Raw genomic sequence first — 26,310 nt, forward strand, 5'->3', positions numbered from 1 at the left:
CCACGTCCCCAGGAGGCAAAACACCCCCTCCGGGACGGTGGATCCCAGCGAGGAGCCTCCCTCTGTAAGAGTCTACAAGCACATACCCAGGACACCGCAGGCAAACAGCGGCTTTAATAGACCAACCTAAATAAAAAATTAAAAAAGAAAAGAAAAAACAGACAAATAACCAATAACCAAACCTGTGGTCAGCAACGGCCAACCTCCCCCACCTCCCACCCCATGCAGCTCGGAACAGGGAGCTGCATTTGAATCCCATAACGCCCTTAGTCTATAGACTAAAACCACACAGGTTGGGGACGTGCAACCAATACGGCCAGAACACAGAGCACTCTGAGCACAGGGGCTGGCAGTATAGAGTGCACAAGTCTAGTCCAGAGCTATCTGTTTGGAGTGAGTTCATGTAAGAAAAACTTTAGGACTGCTTTCTCCTGACAAGCAGGGGCACATACTTGGTTAACTGTTGCCATAAAGAGAAGAATTAATGTTCCATGAGTAGTGGGGCAACGAAGGAACACTATCTCCAGCAAAACCAGTAATAGGGAGACAGTGAACCCATCCCTCCTCAGATAGGTATAGTAAAGAGATGTCACATGGAAATCATAACCTTCTAACGGTCCAGCAAACTTGTTTCCCACTGTATTTCTTCCCACACGCAGACAGAGGAGCCAAACTCAAATAAAACACAAAACAATGCACTTCTGCATGTAGTTATTGGCTTACTGGGAGCATCTTTCTCTGAAAGTCATAAGAAAAACTGTAGGACTGCTTTCTCCTGACAAGCAGGGGCACACACTTAGTTAACAGTTGCCAAAAAATTAACGCTCCATGAGTAGTGGGGCAACGAAGGAACACCATCTCCAGCAAAACCAGTCATAGGGGGACATTAGATCCAACCCTTCTCAGATAGGTATAGTAAAGAGAGGACACCTGAAGATAGTAACCTTCTAACGGTCCAGCAAACTTGTTTCCCACTGCATTTCTTCCAACATGCAGACAGTGGAGACAAAGTCAGATAGAACATAAAACAATGCACTTCTGCATGTACTTAGTGGCTTACCGGGAACAACTTTCTCTGGAAGTCATATACAGGGAATGAAACGAGCAACAGCAAAAGTCGCAGGGCTACGGCGGCAGCGCCTCCAGCCAAGCAGCCGCATCTTTAGGGGCAGTGAAAAAACGGACGGTCTCTCCATCCACCACACGCAGCTTAGCCGGGAACAAAACGCTATACTTAATCCCCTTGACACGAAGAGCAGCCTTAATATTGTCAAAGGAGCGTCGCTGCCTCTGGGTTTCTATGGTGTAATCCGGGAACAGCAGCAGTTTCCCATTACGGTAGGGCAGGGTTCCAGCCACTCGGGCTGCTCTCAGCAATTCATCTCTGTCCCAATAATTTAGAAGCCGCAGTATGAACGTGCGCGGCGGAGCCCCCTCCGGTCCAGGCCTGGATGGTACCCGATGAGCCCGCTCCACAGCAAAGTGCGGGGAGAGCTGGGCTGCCGGCATCAGAGAACGCAGGAGTTCCTCAATAAATGGAGCAGGGGACCGACCCTCAACCCCCTCAGGGAGCCCTACGATCCGTAGGTTGTTCCGGCGGCTACGGTTTTCCGCGTCCTCCGCTCTGTACTCCAATGCCCGTACCTTAGTCTGCAGAGCCCGGATAGACGCCGCATGATCGGTCACTGTGTCCTCCACATCCCCCACGCGCCTCTCAGTTTCTGCTACTCGGGTTCTTATTTTATCCAAGTCCTGCCGGATCAAACCAACATCCATTTGCACTTCTTCAATCTTGGATGTGAGAACAGATTGACATGAGCTGATAGCCGCCATGACCTCTGGAATTCCTGGGGTTGTCAGCACAGGGATCTCCTCGTGGTCAGTCTGAGACGCCATATTGTGAAGGCGTGCAGGAGAGTCCAGGCCACAGGGGATCGGAGAGGCCTCCACCGATACGCTCGGCGGGAATCTCAGCTGCTTACCCCCCTTTTGGTTCCCAGATGATTTAGAAGGCATCCAGCTGTAGTAGGATCTATGCGATCCACGCAGTCACTGATTGCGGATGCAGTATTCGGATCACACTCCAGGAGAGCTCAAGAAACACGTCTGCTCAAGCCTCCATCTTGGCCACGCCCCACACATATGCTTTTAACAGAGTTTAGGAGCTGCCACGTTTAGGTGAGTTAAACATTTTGACCAACGGCTTTTTGCGTTTTTACAGCTTTTTTCGTTTTCCTGTGGCCATGGTCAGGAAAGGCTAGTGTACATGTAGCCTTACTCCTCTGCGGCCAGTGCTGAATTCAGCAACCTGAGGGAGCAAATATTTCAGACTCCAAGCCATGCTTGGGCCTAGTAATTTGGCTGCTAAGCCAGAAAACCATCACAGGGAAGAAGGTCACATGATCCTCCATACCCAAAAGCAGAGGTGTCGCCAGGGGGTGGCTATTGGGGCTACAGCCCCGAGCCTGGGGCCAATAGCCCCGAGTCTCTTGTCCCGGTCCAGAATGCAGGGGACAGGGGCGGACTGAGCCGTGGTAGCGCTGGCTCAGGCTCCAGCTCCGCCCCCGCCTGACTCTACTTTTGGTCACTGGTTGCTATAGCCGCCTAGCGGCTAGCAACCAGTGACGTCACTGCCCACACTGCCCAGCAGTCAAAGCGGAGGAGGATTGCACTTCCTCCTCCTCCGCGATAGTGCTCATGGGGCCTGCGACTTGAGCGTCCCTCCGGTGGCGGCGTCAGTGCAGAGCAGCAGGGATGGGGATACCTGAGCAGCTGGGAAGAGCCCAGGAGGGAGAGAGAAAAGGCACCGCAGCATCCCCAGCATCTCCCAGAGCCTGCACTCCACCTATCAGCGTGCTGTGACTGGAACAGGAAGAAGGCGGGATCGATCAGCGCTCGGGCGGGCGGCTCTCCTCTGCCTGCCTCACACACCAGCACCACGGCTGAACTGCTGCTGCAGGACCTGGACACATGAAGTCTGAAGTCTGTTTCCTTCTGGTCAGGTAGGTCAGTCAGTGTGTGTATGTCAGGTACCAGGTCAGTGTATGTAGGTGAGTGTGGGTCAGGTAGGTCAGTGTATGTCAGGTAGGTCAGTGTATGTAGGTCAGTGTGGGTCAGTCAGGTAGGTCAGTGTATATAGGTCAGGTAGGTCAGTGTATGTAGGTCAGGTAGGTCAGTGTGTGTCGGGTAGGTCAGTGTATGACGGTCAGGTAGGTCAGTGTATGATGGTCAGGTGGTCAGTGTATGATGGTCAGGTAGGTCAGTGTGTGTCGGGTAGATCAGTGTATGTAGGTCAGTGTATGTCAGGTAGGTCAGTGTGTGTCAGTCAGGTAGGTCAGTGTATGTCGGGTAGGTCAGTGCAGTGTGTGACGGTTAGGTAGGTCAGTGTGTGTCGGGTAGGTCAGTGTGTGTAGGTCAGTGTGGGTCAGGTAGGTCAGTGTATGTAGGTCAGTGTGGGTCAGGTAGGTCAGTGTAGGTCAGTGTAGGTCAGTGTATGTGGGTCAGGTAGGTCAGTGTAGGTCAGTGTATGTAGGTCAGGTAGGTCAGTGTGTGTCAGGTAGGTCAGTGTATGTCGGGTAGGTCAGTGTATGTCGGGTAGGTCAGTGTATGACGGTCAGGTAGGTCAGTGTATGTCGGGTAGGTCAGTGTATGTAGGTCAGTGTGTGTCAGGTAGGTCAGTGTATGTCGGGTAGGCCAGTGTATGTGGGTAGGTCAGTGTATGACCGTCAGGTATGCCAGTGTGTGTCGGGTAGGTCAGTGTATGACGGTCAGGTAGGTCAGTGTGTGTCAGGTAGGTCAGTGTATGTAGGTCGGTGTGTATCAGGTAGGTCAGTGTGTGTCAGGTAGGTGAGTGTATGTATGTCAGGTAGGTGAGTGTATGTATGTCAGGTAGGTCAGTGTGTGTGTCAGGTAGGCCAGTGTGTGTGTCAGGTAGGCCAGTGTGTGTGTCAGGTAGGTCAGTGTGTGTATGTCAGGTAGGTCAGTGTATGTCAGGTAGGTAGGTCAGTTTAGTGGTCAGCATGTGAGCTTAAAAATAAATAAAAAACACAAAGCGCTGTAATGGTTAATAACTAATAGATATACACACCAAAAAAGTGAGGCTGCTATCAAAAAAATGTGTTCAGAATCACTATAAAAAGTAAATAAATAAAAATGTGTTTGAAGCGCTTCACAATGTGGTAAATTGATAAAATATTGGCTCTTAAACACTGGTAGCTAGATAATCAAAATAATCCAGCAGTATTAAAAAAAAAAAATATATATATATATATATATATATATATATATATATAATCCAGCAGTGTTAAAAAATGCAATCTAAAAAATATAAATATGTGACACCATGTGCATAATTATATAAATCACTAAATAAATAAATACTAATGTGTTGAAAAACAAATCACTTCTAGTGATAATCCATAAAGCGTGAATAAATGAATCAGACAACCAAAAAACACATGGAAATGAGCTTTTAGTCCCAAGCAGCAAAAGTTTTTGAATAGCACACAATTGCTTAATTGGAATGTTTTTTTGGCAATTTTAAATGATAGTGTTCCTTTGCTTTAATCACATCCGATGTAACGATCCCCGTCAGACATCATATATAAAGCAAATAAAAGAAATAGAATATCATTGCTCAATGCTCTTAATAACAAGGTACACAGGCAAACATGTGTTAGATCCACTCACGTGCGCCCAATAGTGAAAGGCATATGCAGGTGTATAGAGCAGTCAGCCACCTTGGACGCAGGCAGGATCGCTGCAGCACACAGCTAGATACTGACGATCTGCATAGAGCGTCCTTGGCTCCTCCCACGCGTTGCGTCACGGTCACGTGACTTTTTCAAGGATATCAAGAATATCAAGGATATAGAAGTGATTTGTTTTTCAACACATTAGTATTTATTTATTTAGTGATTTATATAATTATGCACATGGTGTCACATATTTATATTTTTTAGATTGCATTTTTTAACACTGCTGGATTATATATATATATTTTTTTTTAATACTGCTGGATTATTTTGATTATCTAGCTACCAGTGTTTAAGCGCCAATATTTTATTAATTTACCACATTGTGAAGCACTTCAAACACATTTTTATTTATCAGCATGTGAGCTTACCCCCCGCCACACAACCACACAACCCCTCCGCCCAACCAAAAAAACCCAGCGCCACTAGAGGCCCCCGTGCCGGCCTTGGACTTCGGGCTGAAGCCCCTGGTCTTTTTGTCACCTAGCAACGCCCCTGCCCAAAAGTACAGGTGTTTTTTCTTGGCTACATAGGAACAAGAGGCTGCAAGGGAGCCCAGGTTAGATGAGTATAAAGGGGTCAGGGAACGCCCTTTACAAAGACACCATCACTTTGCTTTACTTACTCTGCTCTTGCCTCCTGTCAGCAATTATTTCATTATTCTTACAGGAATACACAACTGAATTTAAGTGATACTAAAGTCTTGTTTTTTTCTGAGTTTCAAAATAATAAACATGTTATACTTACCTGCTCTGTTGCAGTGGTTTTGCACAGAGCAGCCCAGATCCTCCTCTTCTCTGGTCCCTTTTTGGTGATCCTGGCCCCACCCTCCTGCCCCCACAGCAAACAGCTTGCTCTGAGGGCCCCTGAGCTGAGCTGCAGCTCCGTGTGTCTATTCAGACACGGGGCCGTGGCTAGGCCCCACACCCTTTCTCTCCTCATAGAATGCATTAGGATAAAAAAAAATTCTTCCCTTACAACCACATTAAATTTATTAAATTGTGTACTGTACTGTATACTAAATTTATTATAGTTGTCTGTCTAGTGACTGCTTCCATATGTGCAAGTAAAATAAGTTGACAAAATGCTGCCACCAGGGCTGCTTATAGAAATCGTGGGGCCCCATACAGCCTACCTGACAGGAGGGCACACAGGGGGCCCAGACAGCAGATGGAAGCGGCACATGTGCTAGTACCAATCCTCCCTGCAGTGCAGCTGGAAGGAGAAAGAGGAGGAGAAGCTGGCAGCACTGCAGGCGGAGGCAGAAGTAAATCGGTGTCTGCAATAAGACAGTACAGCTGGCCTTCTTGCTCAGCAGGTGCCCGGGCCCCCCTTTTGAACTGATGGGACCCTGGCCCAATACAGGAGGGCAGGTTTTACTGATTTATCAGCAGCCCTGGCTGCCCGCATCAGAATCTGCCATCTTTTTGTACCCAAATGCATATCAATATGTAAATACATATCAGAATATAGCATGCGGGGATAAATGTATTTAAATGTTGCTAAAATTTATTGTCAAGCTTTTGAAGAACAGAGCCATTAAGGAAAGGCTTACAATTGCCAATATATAAATAGTACCATTCTCCAGCCTTGAGTGCATGTCTTTCTACTGTAAGTATGTATCACTAAATAACCTGGCTACTTTGCATTATAAAACCCCAGCAAGAAAACTGATTCCTGCATGGTGAAAAATCACTGCTTGAGGTTATGTTTTCGGTGTTACATAATAGCTCTGTATTTCTGAATAATGCAACTCCGTAATTTAAAGCAGTAAAAAGAACACATAACTAATTAAATGTGTATTAATCTTAGCAATAATAAAAACAAACCAAAAACACTACCTCTTGTCATGTTCGGTTCTTTTTGTGTATGTTTGTAGGTTGTATTGTGGGTTGGTGTGTGCTAGTCCTTTATCACTGTGTGTCAGCAGCAAGCTGTGACTGATTCTGAGTAACTGCGCTATCCATGGCATTTCAAAGTGTTCGGCTTGTTGAAACGTTCAGTAAAAATTCCCATGAAAAGTTGTGTCTGTAAAAAAATGTTTTACACCAATCAGCCATAACACTATGATGAGCCACCTAATATCCAGACATCCCAACCTGCAAAACCTCATTTCAGGGAGGTGGCGCTCCGCACCCCCCACAGCGAAATGTGGGCATGGTTTAAATTGTGCTACATTTTGGGCGTGGCTTAAAGGGCTTGAAAGTCTGAGATGACTTAAATAGTGCAGAGTGCAGTAATGTTAAATAGGCAATGTACAATGTGGATTGTCCAGCGGTGAGTAGTATGTGTAGGAGAGGAGTGTGGAATGTATGGAGGTGGGTATTATGTGCAGGAGAGGAGTGTGGAGTGTATAAAGGTGGGTATAATGTGCAGGAGAGGAGTGTGGAGTGTATAAAGGTGGGTATTATGTGCAGGAGAGGAGTGTGGAGTGTATAAAGGTGGGTATTATATGCAGGAGAGGAGTGTGGAGTGTATAAAGGTGGGTATTATGTGCAGGAGAGGAGTGTGGAGTGTATAAAGGTGGGTATTATGTGCAGGAGAGGAGTGTGGTGTGTACAGTGGTGGGTAGTATGTGCAGGATGGTGTCAGTAGTTCTTTATTTTAATTTTTTTACTATTACATTTTTAGTATTTTTTTTGTTTCAAAATGATTTTTGGGGGCCAGTGGACGTTGTCAGTAGAGCAGTGGATGGAGTCAGTTTTTTTTTTTTTTTTTTTTACAATTTTTAAAAATTAATTTTACAATTTATTTTTGTATTTTTTGTTTTTCACAATGATTGGGGGAGGGGGGTAGTGGACAGTGTCAGGAGAGCAGTGGACGGTGTCAGTGTTTTTTTTTTTTTATTATTTTTTTACAGTTGTGTTGTTTATAATTTTTTTAAATAATTTTTTAATTATTTTTTTTCACAGTGCTTCTGGGGAAGAGGGAGGGGGGTATGTGGCAGTGGGCGGTGTCAGTAGGTCAGTGAACTGTGTCAGTAAGGCAGTGGATGGTGTCAGTAAGGCAGTGGATGGTGTCAGTAGTTTTTTTATTTTTAAGTTTCTATTTTTTTACAATTTAATTTGTTTTTAATTTTTTTCACAATGCTTTTTTTTTACAATTTAATAAAGAAAAAGAAGGGGCCTGTAAATAACATATTTACCGGTCCCTTCCTCTGCACTGCATCCTGACACATCCCCCGCAGCCCACGGTAGAGGAGAGGAGGGAAGCTGGCTGCAGGGGACGAGGGAGGGCGGAGGAGAAGGACAGGGGACCGGAGGAGAACGGAGGGGGGCCAGAGAAGGAGGAGAACAGAGGGGGACAAATGGATGACACCACTGCTGCCCAGGATCAGCCCTGCAGCCAGGAAATCGCAGGGCACTCGCGGGTGTCCTGGAGCCCATTACCAAATGTGGGAGACTACCGCACCTCGAAGGAGACTTGGGGTCTCTGAATATGGAGTAGGTCCCCCTTTTGCCACCAAAACAGCCCTTTTTGCTGCCAAAACAGCCCTGACCTATCATGGCATGGATGCCACTAGACCTCTGAAGATAATCTGTGGTATTTGGCACCAAGCCGTCAATAGCAGATCCTTTTGAAGCGGTAGTAAACCGCCTTTTTTTAAACCCTGTAAGACAATTGCATAATGTGCTAGTATGTAACACATACTAGCACATTATGAAATACCTTAGAACAAATCCTTCCAGTGGTGCGCTGTCCTTGCTGACAGGGCTTCGATTTTCACCCGGTCTTCCTTCCAGGTTTGCATCCTCCGGCCACATTTGCATGGAAGTCATGGACATCACCGGCCAAATGCAGTGTGAATATCTCCTAAACAGTGCAAGTTTAGGAGATATTCACAGTACCTACGGGTAAGCCTTATTATAGGCTTATCTGTAGGTACAACTGTACCTACCTTTTACAACTAAAAATAGGGTTTACTTCCACTTTAAGTCCTGTAAGTTGTGAGGTAGGGCCTTCATGGATCAGACTTGTTATTCCAGCACATTCCACCAGGCCTGGACTGGAGCAAAAAATAGGCTCTGGCATTTTAGAATGAGCAGCCATTTTTTATTTTTTTAAAACCAAATTACAAATAATGACCAATATCGGTTTCTCAATGTCTTTTAGTTATATTTACTCTTCTTCAATCACTGTCAGCTAAGCAGGGGGATGACCAAAAAAGGCTGGAGGGGATCTGCCATCAGCTTGGCACTGCAGTGTCCTTCATTGGGGGAAATGGGCAGAAACTTCCCAGCAGAATGTTGCACTAAGCATTACACTGCCTCCGCCAACTTGCCTTCTTCCCATAGTGCATCCTGGATGCCCACACACCGGGCCATCTACATGATGTAAAAGAAATGTGATTCATTCAACCAGGCCACCTTCTTGCATTTCTCCATGGTCCAGTTTTGATGCTCATGTACCCATTCTAGTTGCTTTTGGCTGTGGATACATGATCACCGTGGCCTTCCTGACTGGTCTGCGGCTATGCAGCCCTAGAAACAACAAACTGCGATGCCCATTTTTTCTGCTATCAACATATCTACTTCCTGGACAACATGTTTTCTTGCTGCCTAATATATCCCACTGACTTTCAGATGCCATTGTAACGAAATGTTATATACGTCATCTGTCAGTGATCTTAATGTTATGGCTGATTGGTGTGCCTCGACATACGGAGCTACAGGAATTGTTGTCATTCTGCCAGGAGCATCTGGATGTGGTTAGATGGAAACCGGACAGATCAGGAAAGGGGTCCCCGTTGGCACTAGGAGTAGTGGAGTCAAGCGGGGATGATATAGTCTTGTCTATATTCCTATCACACACCTTCCTGGAAACAAGGCTCATCAGTAATGGGTGCTGCAGCGATTACCAGCTGGATGCCAGAAACACCAAGTCAACATACATATTGGCCAGCACACCAGGAATCTTCAGTTGTCTTTTTCACACCACAAAAACAAGTGCAGCATTTCAGAGTCACACAGGACCCCTTCGCATGTGATAAAGTGCCACAGTGGCAAAACAGAATATATGTGCATAACCTACCAATCAGAACATTAAAAATGGTGATACCATCCTCATCTGATTGGTGGGCCATGCACTTATATTTTGTTTTGCCACTGTGGCACTTTATCACATGCCTGATGAAGGGGTCCTGCATGGCTCTGAAACATTGCATTTGTCTTTGTGGTGTGATCTATCTGCAATAAAAACCTTTGGAGGACAACTGAAGATTCCTGGTGTGCTGGCGAATATATACATTGACCGGGATGATATCGAGCGCTTAAACCTGGGTGCATGTTGGAATGCACTTTTGAATGTTAGCGTATGTGCTTTTGGTTTTAGTGGTTGTGGTGTAATATGCGGTTTTGATAAAAGGTTTTACACTTTTGAAGCTTTTTTGTCTCCTCTGTTTTTTTAATGATGTTCCCGGAGAAACTGTAAGGGGGAATTGTTGTAGTTGATAGATCTGATCCCTCAAGGGTTTAAGGCATATGTTGACCTGTTCTAAATTAGGGGGTTGTGGTATTTTGATAAGTCTTCCTGAGTAGTGGCAGAGCACTGGGGTGGTGTGAAGCACTGAAGATTTCAACTTGTTGCACACTATTTGCACAAGGCACTTTCTTAATACGAATGACACTCCTCAATATTATGAACACACTTTAAAGAAAATAACTTCTTAGAGAAGCACTTTAAAGACATATTAATATTGTTATATGTGATATTTTAATTATCACTGTATTTTTAATTATTTGAAATAAGTATACTGAACGTTGTGGTTTAAGAGCGCTGTACACTATATTGTAAGATCTAATTAGGAGATTGACATTCCCACAATTGTTGGTTGCCTAGCAAATTTCAGGGAATGATTTTTCTTTAGTGGAGTTCAGCAGTTCGGGTGGCAGGGGAGGTAAGTAATTAAACTTTTCTTTTACAGACAGAGATTTTCTGGGGATATTTGGTCTTCACTGATCCTCAGTAGGTTTACAGGTTTTACATTTGTGGGTGTGCATTTTTTTTAATTAATTTTTTTGCATTTTTCATGCATTCCCACTGAGGGCTATAAGTCCTGTTAGATCACTTCATACTGACCCCTTTTGCAAGTATAGCTATATAAAACATTATAAATAAGTGCCTATACTTTGTAAGGCCCTGTCTCACCCTGCTCTGCACAGCCTCAGTTGTCCTGTATTCTCGGCACTGTCACTAGAGGTCGATCTGCTGACAGCCTAAAATCTTCCTTCTATATATAAGATAGGCTGCGCTGCTATTAGGTAAATACAATCATGGTTAATTAATATGACCACAACAATAACATCCTTGAGTAGTGAACAACAAAAAAGAAAAATTAGCAAAAAAATTAATATTTGCTGACAAACAATAAAAACTCTGATCTCACAAACGAAACCATTACAGTCCAATTTTTTGTTATTTTGCTATTAAGAATCAGAAACCAAGAAATATTGTTAAGTCCATACAGTTAAAAGAAGGTCCTTGTTGGAAATGTTTTCATAGTAAAGGGAGAAACACCAATCTTCAAACGGTGTGAGGCATGCAAAGGATGTCTCCCTGGGGAGCGTGATGAGAAAAAGAATTCCTCCACCTCAATCAAATCTGCCCCTTACCAGATCACTAGATCTCCTGTCACAGAGATCGTGCGAGCAAGTGGCTGTGTCCCCCAGCCACTGGGTCTCTGTTGGGAATGTATCTCACAAGTCACCGCTCATCACGCTATGGAGCATTTCTCTTTTATATTTATCTTTGGGATCTGAGCGGTATTACTTCAATTCAGTGGATCTTCTGAGCGGTGACTTGTGAGATACATTCCCAACAGAGACCCAGAGGCTGGGGGACACAGCCACTTGCTCGCACAATCACTGTGACAGGAGATCTAGTGATCTGGTAAGGGGCAGATTTGATTGAGGTGGGACACAAAAGGGGGTAAACCTGCAGATAGTGTTTTATCTTATCTCCCTGTTAGCCTCTCCTTTCTACCCTGGCAGGCAGTTGCAGACTGTGAACCTTAGCACTGTAAAGCTTCTGTAAACATTCCCCTCTAGCTGAGCCAAGACATACACTTAAGGTTGGAAATGCACACATTTTAATTACAGAAATTACAAATAGATTTTTAAACCAAGGAGAGTTTCCAATAAAGAAATGACTGCTCTGGGCTTCAATAAAATGGCAACCTCCAGCAAGAAACAGGAGCAATGCTGGAGGCAATTTGTGGCACACACTAATTTTGGTAGCATAATTATTAAAGGGGCTCTAAAGCCTTAAGGTTTTTCACCATAAGGTTTTTTGCATTAAGGTGAAAAATCTTCTGTGTTGCAGCTCCCCCCAGCCCCCCCCCCCCCCCCCCACATCCTTTTTCTTACCTGAGCCCCATCCGATCCACCGATGTGCATGAAAGCAGCGTATCTCCCTCCTCATTGGGCAGATTGATAGCAGAGGGAACCATTGGCTCCCACTGCTGTCAATCAAATGCTGTGATGTGGGGGGGGGGTGTCCGAGTCCATTGACACACACAGCGGGGCTCGAGGGTGAGCATGCACGGGTGCCTCCATGTAAAGCAGCTTTCCATGGGGGCAGCCCCCAAAGAGGAGGGGCATGGAGCACCAATGGGGGACCCCAGAAGAAGAGGATCGGGGCTGCTTTGTGCAAAAGCATTGCACAGAGCAGGTAAGTATAGACAATTGTGTTATTTTCATTTAAAAAAACCTGAAGGTTTAATATCCCTTTAAAATGGAATATATATTCTTTTGTTAGAGAACATTAATTGTTATCAAACTTTAATGGGTAAAGTTTTCCTTTTAAAGGTAAAGACAGCCAGACAGGTAGAATTGTTTGAATGAGGTCAACAATGGCAACATTTGTTTCCTTTAAAACGACTTTAGCACTAGAATAAAAAAATATGTGCAACCTGTAAAGAAATGGACTAATACTAACCTGACCTGTTACCTGCACCACTGATCTTTGCGCTGGTAAAGCGTAACACTGAAAAAAGATTCTTAAGCATTCAACATAGTTCCAGGTGTTGGATGTCTGGTCCCCTGCTGAGGGCAGTGGTTCAAGCCATTGGAGCCTACAACATTACTGTGTGCTGCAGTGACATAGGGTCTGGAGGATTAAACCCGATATTGCAGAAGGGGATAGGCATCCAATGCTTCTGGAGATGTCGGATGCTAAAGGTGCTTCAGATCACTTTGCCCTGCAAAAGTTCGAAGACTGGTGGTGTTGTCGTCAGGACAAGTTATTATTATAGTTTTCTAGAACACACACTGAGAAATGATTTTGTGGTGCTGATCACTATTTGAAAAAGCATCACCTTGTATCAAGTTTTCATTACTTAAATCCCCTGCGGATAAGCTTACAAATTTCCAAATTGAGAGAATATCTTCATGATTTTCTACAAATGGGGCATATTTTGCAAATCTGATGCTTTGCAGAGTACATGGGATTTGCAGGATTATTCCCATATTGACTTATCCAGTCTGTAACAAATCATGCAAATTTAGAATGCTACCATTTGAAATTTGGAGTTGCATTATTTACTGTGTTAAATCAGCACATGCATATTCAGGAAAGCTATTGGGTATGTGTGAAGAGTATCTGATGTATCCCTTTTATTGCAAATACATTCATGCCTCTAAACTCCATGTAGCCATCCTTCCCTAAGCAGGGGTGTCTATCTAAATTTGGTGGTGCTAAACTGCAGCTAGTTTAGCTGGATTGATAGTTCAGCTTCTTTGGGTTTCACCTGGGCCCTGGTTAATGTATGTGTTCTGGCAGTAAAGAAAGGACTCCCTGAAGCCACACATCTGTGCTGTCCCTATATCAGGTATATGAATGGCAACCTCAGCCTGGACTCCGACACCAGGCCACGCCCCCAACACATTTTGCTCTGCCCCTCAGAGCTTAGTCTAGGGAATCCCCATGACTAAGCTCCAAAGGGCGGGGAGAAATGTGTTGGGACGTGCAGGGCCATCTTTAATATTGATGGGACCCCGGCAAACATTTTCTTGCCCCCCCATGCATTTTCGCTCTCCACCTGCTCTGAGACATACAATAAATAGCAGCTGGACTCAAAATCAGTTTACTTAATCAGATCAGGCAGCGATTGGGATTGGTTGCCAAAGGTTACAGTGTATCATTATCATTCACTGACTGCCTGCTAGAGGTTACAGCACACTTTATGGCTCACTGATTATTTGCTAGAGGTTACAGACATGACTTTTGCTTGTTGATTGGTTGCTAGAGATTACTGTACATCAATACTGCTTATCACTCACCAATTGGTTGCTAGAGGTTACTGCACATTATTAGTGCTCACTGATTAGTTGCTTGAGGTTACTGCATATCCTTACCGCTCAATGATTGGTTGCATTAGGTTAGTGCCCATCATTACTGCTCACTGATTGGCTGCCAAAGGTTATAGCACATTATCTCCTCACTGCCTGCACACCATGGACTGGGGGAGGCGAGGGGATCCATTAATAGACAGAAAACTCTTAGGGATCCTAGAACTCCTGAGATCAGTGGCAATGCTGGGGGATGGGGGTGTGATCAGTGGCAATGCTGGGGGGTTGATGGGATCAGTGGCAGTGGTGGAGGGGTGGGATTAGTTAGGAGGCAGTACACTGTGGCAAATTCTGAATCATGTAGAGCAAAGCTGGAAATCTTTGGCAAGTACGGTATATACTGTAGTGGGGGATTCTACACTGACCACCAGTGTAATAGAGAATTTTCAATGACCACCAATGTAAGGGGGGATTTACACTGACCACCAATGTGAGGGAGAATTTTCACTGACCACCATGTAACGGGGGATTTTACTCCACCCACCAATATAAAGAGGGATTTCTACACTGACACCAATATAATAGGAGCATTTACACCAACCACCAGTGTAAGGAAGAATATACAATGACCTCCATGACCACCAATGTTAGGGGGGATTCACACTGACCACCAATATAAAGGGAGATTTACACTGACCACCAGTGTAAGAGCAATTCTGCACTTGCCACCAATGTGAAGGAAAATGTACACTTATCACCAATGTAATGAAGAATTTACACTGACAACCAATGTAATGGGGAATTTTACATCAGCAACCAATAAAGGGGGATTTCTACACTGTCCACCAATGTAAGGAGGGACTTACACTCACCACCAATTTAAAGGGGGCTTCTACATGGACCACCAATATAAGGGAGGATTTGAAACTGACCACAAATGCAAGTTTGGATTTTTTTACCAATATAAGGAGGAGTTTCTACACTGGCCACCAATGTAATGGGCATTTACACTGACTACTAATGTAATAGGAGCATTCCCAGTAACCACCAATGTAAGTAGGGATTTACACTGACCACCATGTAAGGGGGACTTTTACACTGGCCACTAGTGTGAATGAAAGGATTGTACACCAAACCCCAATGTAATGAGAAGATTTACACTGACCACCAATGTAAGTGAGACATTTGGCCTGCGTTCACATTTGTGTGTTGGGAACGCATGCAAAATCAATTTCTGACACCACAGAAACATGCTGCCCTTTAGCAGATACACAGCAGTGCCAATTGTTAATGACACACTCACGCATCTGCTGAGATGTGCGTATTCACATGCACCACAATTCAGGGTGCTGTGCCACCATGTTATTTTGAAAGTGTTCCACCTCCAATTTGCTTACCTTTGCAGAACAGGCTGATGTTAGGCTTAATGATGAAATTTGTAGGCAATACTTTCCAACATGCCCCTTTACCTCCTCAGTGGGCAGCATTCAGCAAAAGTGATGGTGAATATGACCTAAGGGGGGCATGATTCACATATGAATGCTGCCTTTATTTACATATGAATGCCGCCGGTCCATGGCTATTTACATATTAATGTCGACCTCTATTTACATATTAATGCAGGCTATTTACATGTAAAAACAGGGTCTGCAGGTCATCTGTACACGGCACTAGGACAGAGCTAAGCAGCATTAATAACAGAACTTCACACTGAAATATGGGGACACAGCACAGGACTAAAACTTCAAGGGACAAGGGAATTTAAACAGGGATAATTGGCAAGTATGAGGCAGCTGCCTTGGACCCCACAACAATGTCTTAAAAACAGTCCTGGGGACATGGCCTGGTCGGAGTCCAGGCTGAGGTTGCCATTCATACACCTGGTATCCTGTGACCAGCTCCCTCCCGTGCTGGCATTCCTAGTGGTGGATACTTGGGATTCATACCCCGTTCCAGTGAGCTTGAGCGGCAGCAGTCCAGGGTCACAGCACGGTATGTTGCCAGTAGGTGGCACTGCTGCCTCTGCTAATAGTAAGAGAGCTACACTAACAAGAGTCATGAATATATATCTCCCTGGTCAACCAGTAGGAGTTTTTTTGCCACTGGTGTGTGCTGGGAGAGTTTATAAATATTCAGGATGTGGCCTTGCGAAGTCAGGCTGTTCTTCCCTGGACCTCTTGCCTGGGGGAAGGGTGCTGTGTGCTGCTGAAACCTCTTAGGCCTGCTGCCTAAAAGGGGGACCATGTGGCTGGATGGAGGCCTTAAATTCAGGGCCTAGCCTGGGGAGCTTGGGAATTGAGGAGAACCACCAGATGTCTTGAGGAGGTGAGAGAGAGGTGGAGCTTGGACCTCACTGGAGTATGGCGTCTTCTACCCAGGGTGCTGGCAGCTGATCTAACAAATGCTTTACAGTCAGGAGATACAATCACAAAATGCCAGGTCAGCTTCAAGGTTCTCTATCTGTGAGAACCATGAGTTTTGTTTTTTGTGGACTCTCCTTAGAGTTTTGGTGTGAGCTGATAAACTCCTTTTTGTTTTGCATCTAAAAGTGACTGGCGCCAATTTGTTTATATGCCACTATTGCCTAAGTGACCTATACTCTGAAGTAAAATGTCAGCCCACCTTGGCTCCGGGGGTTACCACCCTGGTTGGAAGGGGAGGTGCTACATCCATAATAAGGACACAGGGCCACTATCCTACAAAGTATTTGCAGTGTTCCTGCTTGGGAACCCAGCCTACAACCACTTGGCAACATGTCATCAATCTTGAGGGCTAAGGGCCATTTCACACCAAAACGAGGTGTAGGAAAGGTGTTGCTTTGCAGGGAATAGCAAAGGCTAATAAGCAAAGCTAATAACAGACTTTTAAAGGAAAATATTTAATTGAGTATTTTATATCTGCCGTGAATTCACCTTTAAGAGATACATTGGAACTGGTTGTCACAGGTCACAGCTCCATATTGAGCACATATTCCTTGCAATTTCCACCAATGTATTAAAAGAGAAGTTTGGACTTTGAAAAAAATAAACAATTATACTCACCTAGGTGGATGCAGCATCGATCCGATGCTACATATGTTCTCCACCGGCTCTGCAGTGGGAACTGAGCGATCAAACACTGCTGATCTCTCAGTTCTTCCCCTCTGCTCTGAGTAGAGAGCTGTGACTGTCAGTCAGTGTCTCTCTGCTCTCCCCTCTAACACTCATTGGAGTGCTGGGCTGTGGAGGGGGTGGGATCAACGGATCGCTGAGATGGCTTTTGGGCGGATCCAGTCGAGATCTTTTCAGAGCCTGGACCGGTTCTGTGACATCATTACAGGAACGGACCACAGGCTTTGGCCATACTTCTCTTTTAAATAATTGCAATATACCAGCTATGTCTGTGGATTGTATCATGTTCTTCTCTGTTATTTTATTTACTAGAGTGTTCTACTTAACAGAGTATCTAGAACTTGCTCATCCCAGTTTTATACATTTGACTGGGTTTCCATGGCAACAGGAAAAGCTCCAGAATAAGTAAATAGCTTATTGTTTGTGCTGCAGTGTTAGTTTTGGGTGGGGGAGGAGGACTTGGTCTGATGGGTTAATGCTAACTAGACATCAGCTCTCACCCTTTAAGAAATCTGCAGTGTCCATGGGGACACAGCACCATACCGAAATATTGCTTAGATGTGTTCTACCCTTAAATAATGAGGCGGCACACGCAAGTCTTTGTATTCTTTGCTTAAGGGCTAGTGGTGCCTTAGAAAGAATTGTGTAAATGCCAATTTATTTATGATGTACTGAGAAGTGCACTGCAGTATTTTCTGTAAAGAAAAGGTATTATTCATTCTACTTTAGCTTTTGCATCATCCCAAGTACTTTATCAGTATATTGATCATGGATGCTAAGGAAAGTACTGCAGCATTCCTAATGGTAGACTTTAATGTTGTTATTTATTTTATCACAATGGCAGGGCTCATCCTTTTAGGTCTATTGTTATATGTGTTGCGCCACCCCCAAAGGAGCCGCTTGGTAAATTTGGGTTCTGTGATCTCCACCTCAACCCCAAGAATGACCTCAGCCCATTTGGCACACCTGGTTGAATTAAATTACTGCAAACACATTTAAAGACACATGTGGAAAATACTGTTATCCTGGCTGTGGATTATCACCAAAAACAGACACACACCTGGTAGTGATAAACAAACTGAATATATTATCACGGTTTAAAGCATACGGAAGCTTACAACACTGTTAAACCTTTCTACAAATAATTAATACATTAGAAAAGACAACCTTCAATACTTAGCAATTGTAAATTTAGAAAAGGGCAGTAATCTATATGCCCTTAATACAGGCGCTGAGAGGGAGGAGAGAAGATTTGTCAACTTCTCAGCTCCTTCTGGGCCACAAACACCTTTGAGAGGCAAACACACAATGAAAAGAAAAGGGTTACACAAGTACAGTTCTGTAATGTTGCAGGTCCTGAGGTGAAGAATACTAGTGTCTTCTGCTAGCAAACGATGGGGCCCTTGTTTTAAAAGAGTAGGTTTAAACAAGCTTGCCATGGAGCAGTAATCCTCTAGAATGTTCCATTAGGTAGAATGAAACAGATTTGCTGAGCTGGGTGAAAAAGAATGAAAAACAATTGTTCTGCGCTTAGGAGGAAAAAAAGGAACTGCAGCCCCCCTGACACAGAATGTCACCTGAGTGAAATTCAAAACAAACAAAATTCTATAATGGGGGAATTAGTGCTGTTCAACCACATGTGCAATGGATATTGACCATAAATGTAAAAATAAATAAAAAGTAATAAGGGCTATATATAAGTGAAATTATCCCAAACTAATACACTATACATGTATAGCAGTGGTTCTCAACTACTGCTATACAGGGAGTGACGAGACTTCTCTTCACCAGAGATCCCTTCTTCAAAGAGATCATTGTCAGTTCATTCACTTGTGACTCGTGTAGTTGGACCAATACAGAGATCCAGTCTGCTGGGCGGATCCAGGAACAAGGTGTTCGATATTCACTCAGAGTTGGAAACGGAAGGGATAGCAACCGTGAGGTGGTAAAAACAGATTATGCAACAACGCGTATCCCTGAGATTGATTTTGAGATTCCAGCTTGTACACAGAAAGGAGATGGATGCTTAACATTGGGGATTAATAAGAGGACATCGCGGCATTGGAGAGGGGAAGGACGGCAACCGGGCTAAGGATTATCGCCAAGGAATATAATTTCTGGATCTTACCCTACACGCCTGTTACCCCTGCAGGGGTTGGGCACTCTGGTGAGTGAGGGCACGATTGGGGGTGCAGTGGAAGACGGGGAGCACTTGCCACATCAAGAATCTTGTTATTTCTTTGGATTGATACATCACAGTCTTTGCAGACTATATTGAGTTTTTTAGGACACTGGTTTTTTCATTATCACTTCGCACAATAATTGGACACTTTGTATGCCACTGTTGGACATTCTATCATAGTGGTTCGGAGTGGTTTTATATGATTTTTTTGCCACAATTTGTTTTTTTGCTACATTTTGTTTTTTACCACTGTCCAGATTGTTTGTGGATTATTATTTATTGATATATGCTAGGCTACATATGGTATAGCACTTTGCACTTTATTGTATAGTGTATTAGTTTGGGATAATTTCACTTATATATAGCCCTTATTACTTTTTATTTATTTTTACATTTATGGTCAATATCCATTGCACATGTGGTTGAACAGCGCCAATTCCCCCATTATAGAATTTTGTTTGCTGAGCTGGGTGTTGTTTGGGTCACCGATCAGGGTTCCTGAGCTTAGCGGTGGGGGAACGTGTGGGTGACACCGATCCTGGCTCCTCTCTATCTTCTTGTAGCGCTCTCCTGGTCGTCTCAGGAAAAAGGTGTCTCTCTATCTCTCTCTCTCTCTCTCTGGTGTAGTTCCACCACTAAGTCTGGTCACCTCACCACACTCTCTCTCCTGGCAGTCTCTGGAAAGGCTTGGCTTTCTCTCTCTATAATAGGTCACACACTCTCTGGTATCAGTGTGTGTCTCTCTCTCCCTTCAGCTCCAAAAATCTCTCTCACTCTCCTCACATCTCTTCTTTCCCGGGCTTTTCTCTCCTCCTGTCATTGGTTCCGCCCTTCACCCAATCAGGAACAGGCAGGGAGCCTCATCAGCACAGCTTGGTCTCTGTCTCTCACACAGCTGACAGGAGAAAGGCGGGGGAAGGAGACACTGACATTTCCTCTGTTACTGTGACCCAGCCGCTCTTCAGATCTTCTGTCAGCACTCTCTCTGTAGTGTTGTGCGGAAAACCTGTCTCTCTCTTTTCTCTCACATCAGCACATCCCTCTCCTCATTTACTTCAGCACTTCTTGAAACTCCCCTTTTTCCCAGTGTGCTTTGTGTCTCTGAGTTTTCTGGAGCGACAAATCAGCATCTCTCTGCCTCCATCCTTTTGGCCAAAAGGAGAAATTGCATTACAACCTGCTGCTACATATTATTGTTATATCATTATGTAATATACCTCCTAACCTACAGTATGTACCTTATAAAGATGCTGAACATGCATTTGTGTGGACTTTCTGGACTTAGGTTACAATATGTGTCGCTTTTAACCATTTAAGCCCCAGACCATTTGGCTGCCCAAAGACCAGAGCACTTTTTATGAGGCGGCACTCTGTCGCTTTAACTGTCAATTGCGCGGTCATGCGACGTTGCTCCCAAACAAAATTGACGTCCTTTTTTCCCCACAAATAGAGCTTTCTTTTGGTGGTATTTGATCACCTCTGTGGTTTTTATTTTTTGCGCTATAAACAAAAAAAAGGGACAATTTTGAAATAAAAACGCATTCTTTTTTACTTTTTGCTATAACAAATATCCCCCAAAAATGTATAAAAAAAATTTTTTTCCTCAGTTTAGGCCGATACGTATTCTACATATTTTTGATTAAAAAAAATTGCAATAAGCGTTTACTGATTGGCTTGCGCAAAAGCATCTACAAAATAGGGAATAGTTTTATGGCATTTTTATTAATATTTTTTTTTACTAGTAATGGCGGTGATCAGCGATTTTTAACGTAACTGCGACATTATGGCGGACAGATTTGACACTTTTGGCGCGATTTTGGGACCATTCACATTTATACAGCAATCAGTGCAATTAAAAATGCATTGATTATTGTGTAAATGTGACTGGCAGTGAAGGGGTTAACCACTAGGTGGCGCTGTAGGGGTTAAGTGTGTCCTAGGGAGTGATTCTAACTGTGGGGGGAGGAACTATGTGTGACACGACACTGATCACCGCTCCCGATTACATGGAGCTGTGATCAGTGTCAGTGTCACAAGGCAGAACGGGGAGATGCTTATTTACATCAGCATTTCCCCGTTCTTCCTCTCCGCGAGACGATCGTGGGTATCCCCGTGGGCAATCACGCCCGCAAACCGCTTCTTAAAGGGCAACATAGAGGTACGTTAATCTGTCTGTACGTGCCCTTCTGCCGACGTATATCGGCATGAGCCAGTCGGCAAGCGGTTAAAGTACTTGTGGATGGCGTCACAGCAAGGAGAAGAAAATATATTGCAAGCAAACCTCAATCTTTTCACAGTAAATATGCCTTTATGGCTAATTATTAAGTGTAGCACCCTCCTAGTTAGGTGCTAGTGAGATAAGTAAGAGATAAATTTAGTTGTTTTTGGGCTCTACTGTAGCCAGTGGAGCTTGTGGATTGCTTTTGTCTACTCTGGGTTCTGCAGATGCAGGCTTTCGTGTCTCCCCCTATCTTTCCAGAAAGCTCTGGAACATAGTAGGTGGAGAGGGTAGAGTCTGAGCTGGCCCTGTATACAGTCTCAGCCAATCCCTGGTCAAGGGCATGACCAGCAGGGGGCTGATAGGGGTACATAGGGGCTGGAGCAGAGAGTAGCAGGGTCCTTTGCCTGCTGGGGAGTGACCCAGCCTGGAAGTGTTGTTAAACCTTCTAAGGCTCTGAGAAGCTTTAAGAAATCCTGGATGATTCTAGCTCATCAAGGAGCTGAAGGATCACCTCAAAGGAACACCCAGCAATATCCAAAGAGGATCTTTCTGGCATGCTTTTGTGCCAGTGTCACCTAAAGCAGGAGGAAGGCCTTCAGATTGCCTGTAACACAGTGAGTAGGCCTAAAAGAAATCTCGGGAGAGAGACAGTTGCCTTTGCACCTCTTTTTCTAGAGGGACTGTTCCAGACCTGATGCCAGGTTTGTGTCCATAGTGTAAGCCCCTGTTCTGAGTTATTGCTACTTTCTATATAGAAGACTCTGCTTTATGTCAGTTAACCGTTGCAAGATAGTGTACTCTTTCAAGTTGCTAGTTATGGGTATCCCAAAGTTTCTCCCAATCCCTATCCCAGTTCTGATTAATGTGTGAGGACTGAGTGGGACTTGATGTGCCTGGCTGAAAATACCCCATGCCTGGCTGTTTGCACCATCAAGGGATCAGAACATGGGTTAACAGCGGAGCCATCCAAGATGGTCTGTACTACATACCCTAAGCGTACAGTACAAGTGCAAATTTTGAAACAAGATGTCACCCTGCTGACTGAAGGAACCATTTGGTGATTCTAAAATCTTGCCTATAAGACATGCTGAAAAATTGTTAATAAAGGCCTTTTTCTTGCATTAAGATTGAGGTGTGCTGACAACACAGGTCAAAGGGATGTTCCAATCAAACAGCAAAATACAAAACCGCAATGCATACATGAGCAGTGTTTTACCTGCCAATGCATTTGCAGTTTTTCCTGTTGATCCTGTGATTGACCTTCTTCAGCCAGGAAGGTGACACCACTACTTCGTGTTTGGTTATGTGGCTTCCTGTGTCACCTGTCTGCTCAATGGGCAATGAATCAGCAGTGTGGTAATGCAGAGACCTACAAAGATGAAATCATAAATGTGGATTTGTCTGCCTGGCTATGCAGAGATAAGTGGTGGGTAAAACAGTCATGTAGTTTAGTTCCTGAAGTTGCACTTTAATTAGTGCTTTAGATATGGCTGCCATCTGCTTGATTTAATTTAACTGTAGCCTTTTTACCTCAAAGAACCCATGTTATCGTGTGACATTTATTTTTTCCACTTTTCTGCCCTAGAACAGAGGATTAATGCTCAATTTATTCAGTATTAATTAACACCTCTGTTTGCAGTGAATTTGCCAAAGAGAGGGAGCGTGTGGAGAATAGGAGGGCCTTCATGAAGTTGCGCAGGCAGCAGCAGATTGAAAGGGAACTGAATGGATATCGAGCATGGATAGATAAAGCTGGTGAGTGAATATCTCCGCACTTATCTTTTAAGCCTTCTTAGTAATGACAAAGGCTCTTCACAACTCATTTCATCTTCAGGTTCTCATAAAATCATTTGAACAAGAGAAAATGTTAAAGGACCATTAACCCTGCAACTCAACTTGCTATATTTGAGGAGCAAAGTAAACCATTTATTGCTATGTCTAGTGTGAAAAAGTTTCTGTATCTGTACAGATGCTTAAATGAATGTCTGATATTTAAGCTTAAAGTGTATGTCTAAGCATAAAAAAACATGTACAGTAAATCTCTGCAATATATGCACATTTGCTTATGATTTAACTCTTTATAAACGCTACAAGTACAGAAAACCCATTGGTCTGCCATGTTGTGAGCTGACATGGTATATTCCGCTATTCAGCCCTGCCTGCCTTCTGAGTGCCCCATCTGTATTGCAAGCTTTTTCCCCAGATACAGCCAAAAGAGTTTTTGTTTTTTTGGTGCCAATATAGGCTCTCTCCCACAAATGCACAGCATTGGAGGACAACAAGAACATGTGTCAGTTTATGGGTAATGGGCTATGTAATTAGTTATGGGGGAGATTTACTAAAACTGGAGCACTCAGAATCTGGTGCAGCTGTGCATGGTAGCCAGTCAGCTTCTAACTTCAGCTTGTTCATTTAGGCTTTTACAATAAAACCTGGAAGCTGATGGGTTTCTCTGCAGAGCTGCACTACCAGACTTTGTACGCTCCAGTTTTAGTAACCCCCCCCCCATGTCTCTGGAATTTGTTTGCATATATGTATACATGTTCCAGGTTAGTGACCCAGAAATTGCTCAATCTGGAACGTCAGTTTAACAGCTATGCAACTAAAACTTTTAGAAGGTTGCTGAAAAGTAGGGATGAGCCCGATGTTCGAATTGAGCGTAAGTTTGACTCGAACATTGGGTGTTCACCTGTCCGCTGAACAGTGAACAATATGCGGTGTTCGCGGCCAATTCGAAAGCTGCCGGAACACAGTTAAAGTCTATGGGACACTAACATGAAAAATCAGAAGTGCTAATTTTAAAGGCTTATATGCAAGTTGTTGTCATAAAAAGTGTTTGGGGACCTGGGTCCTGCCCCAGGGGACATGTATCAATGCAAATTTTTTTTTTAAAAACTGCCGTTTTCTCGTGAGTAGTGATTTTTTTAATGCTTTAAAGTGAAACAATAAAAATGAAATATTCCTTTAAATATTGTGCCTGGGGGGGGGTCTGCTCAATGGGGGGGTCCCCTCTGACACCACGGGGAAGTCATGGGGAAGTCCCCGTGGCGTCAGAGGGGACGGGGTCATCCGGTTACATCACCGGGTGGCCCCACCCTCAGTTATATAAGAGCTGTCACAGCGAAGAAGCGTCACAGGGTGGGAGCCTCCCATGGAGGCGGATCGGTTGCAGATTTTTTTTTCTTTTTCGTTCCATCGGGCGGCATGATAGAAGAAGATGAATGGACATTGTGGGACATTTTTATTTTTTAATTTTATAATAAAGGACTTGTCCCAAGCTGTGTCTTGTCTTTTTTAACATTTTGACAGTTTTTTTGTGAAATGGTAGGGGGACTTGTACCCCATTACCAATTCACTCAGGGGGGGAGGCCGGGATCTGGGGGTCCCCTTGTTAAAGGGGGCTTCCAGTTTCCAATAAACACCTTGCCCGCATACCATTAAACCACCGGGCAAGGGTTGTGGGGATGAGGCCCTTGTCCCCATCAACATAGGGACAAGGTGCTTTGGGGGGCTACCCTAAAGCACCCTCCCCATGTTGAGGGCATGTGGCCTGGTACAGTTCAGAAGGGGGGTGCTCTCTCCCCCCTACTTTTCCTGCGGCCTGCCAGGTTGTGTGCTCGGATAAGGGTCTAGTATGGATTTTGAGGGGGACCCCTATGCCATTTTTTAAAAAAATTTGGCGCAGGGTTCCCCTTAAAATCCATACCAGACCTGAATGGTCTGGTATGGATTTTGGGTGGACCCCTACACCATTTTCTTTTAAAATTTGGCACAGGGTTCCCCTTAATTTCCATATCAGACCCGAAAGGCCTGGTATGGATTTTAGGGGGGCCCCCATGAATTTTTTTTTTTCATTTTGGTTTGGGGTTCCCCTTAATATTCATACCAGACTCAAAGGGCCTGGTAATGGACTGGGGGGGATCCCATGCTCTTTTTTGTAATGAGTTTTATCTATATTGCCGAGACCCGACAATTCATTACAGCTGCGATCAGTTTTAAATGACAATTTTTTCCTTTAGAAATGTCATTTTGCTGTTGCACTGTTCTAAACATGGGAAAATGTGCCACTTTACAGGCATACTATAGACACTCCCCAGGCACGATATTTAAAGGAATATTTGATTTTTATTGTTTCACTTTAAGCTTTAAAAAAATCACTGCTCCCAAAGAAACGGCCGTGATTAAAAAAAAAGTTTGCATTGATACATGTCCCCTGGGGCAGGACCCAGGTCCCCAAACACTTTTTATGGCAATAACTTGCATACAAGCCTTTAAAATTAGCACTTTTGATTATTCATGTTCGTGCCCGCTAGACTTTAACGGTGTTCGTGTGTTCTGCTGAATTCTTTGCTTGTTCGCATGTTCTGCTGCAAACCGAACAGGAGGGTGTTTGGCTCATCCCTACTGAAAAGATTTAAAGCATCCATTCTCAACCTGGGTTTCGTGGAACACTAGGGTTCTTCAAGCGGTTGCTAGGGGTTTCTTGAGCTGTGGCTTGCATAGTTCTGGAGTCAACACCAATTGACATGAAACCAATTGTCTTTTTATCTGTCAGAGAGGGGCTCAGTCTTACCATCAATAAAGGGAGCATTTTTTCCCACTGAAGCCTGATGAGTTGTTTTTATCACGGGTTCCCTGAGACCTGGCATTTTTTCTAAGGGTTACTCAGGGGTAAAAAGGTTGAGAGGACTGGTTTAAAGTGTTGTCTTTCAGTTTAGGATCAGTTCAGGTTTAAAATATATCTAATCAATTTTTA

General features: G+C 44.1%; 1 protein-coding gene across 9 annotated transcripts in view; it reads left to right on the top strand.

Moving 5' to 3' along the window:
* Positions 1 to 26,310, top strand: part of CACNA1E (calcium voltage-gated channel subunit alpha1 E) — a 1,300,209-nt gene that overhangs the window by 1,089,332 nt on the left and 184,567 nt on the right. For all 9 annotated transcript variants that reach the window (XM_073593343.1, XM_073593351.1, XM_073593342.1 and 6 more), the window contains one exon: positions 23,194 to 23,309. In XM_073593343.1, coding sequence (XP_073449444.1) covers positions 23,194 to 23,309 — 116 coding nt within the window. The remainder of the gene's footprint in view (positions 1 to 23,193; positions 23,310 to 26,310) is intronic.

The sequence above is a fragment of the Aquarana catesbeiana genome, linkage group LG07, assembly GCF_042186555.1.
Source record: "Aquarana catesbeiana isolate 2022-GZ linkage group LG07, ASM4218655v1, whole genome shotgun sequence".
Lineage (NCBI taxonomy): Eukaryota > Metazoa > Chordata > Amphibia > Anura > Ranidae > Aquarana > Aquarana catesbeiana.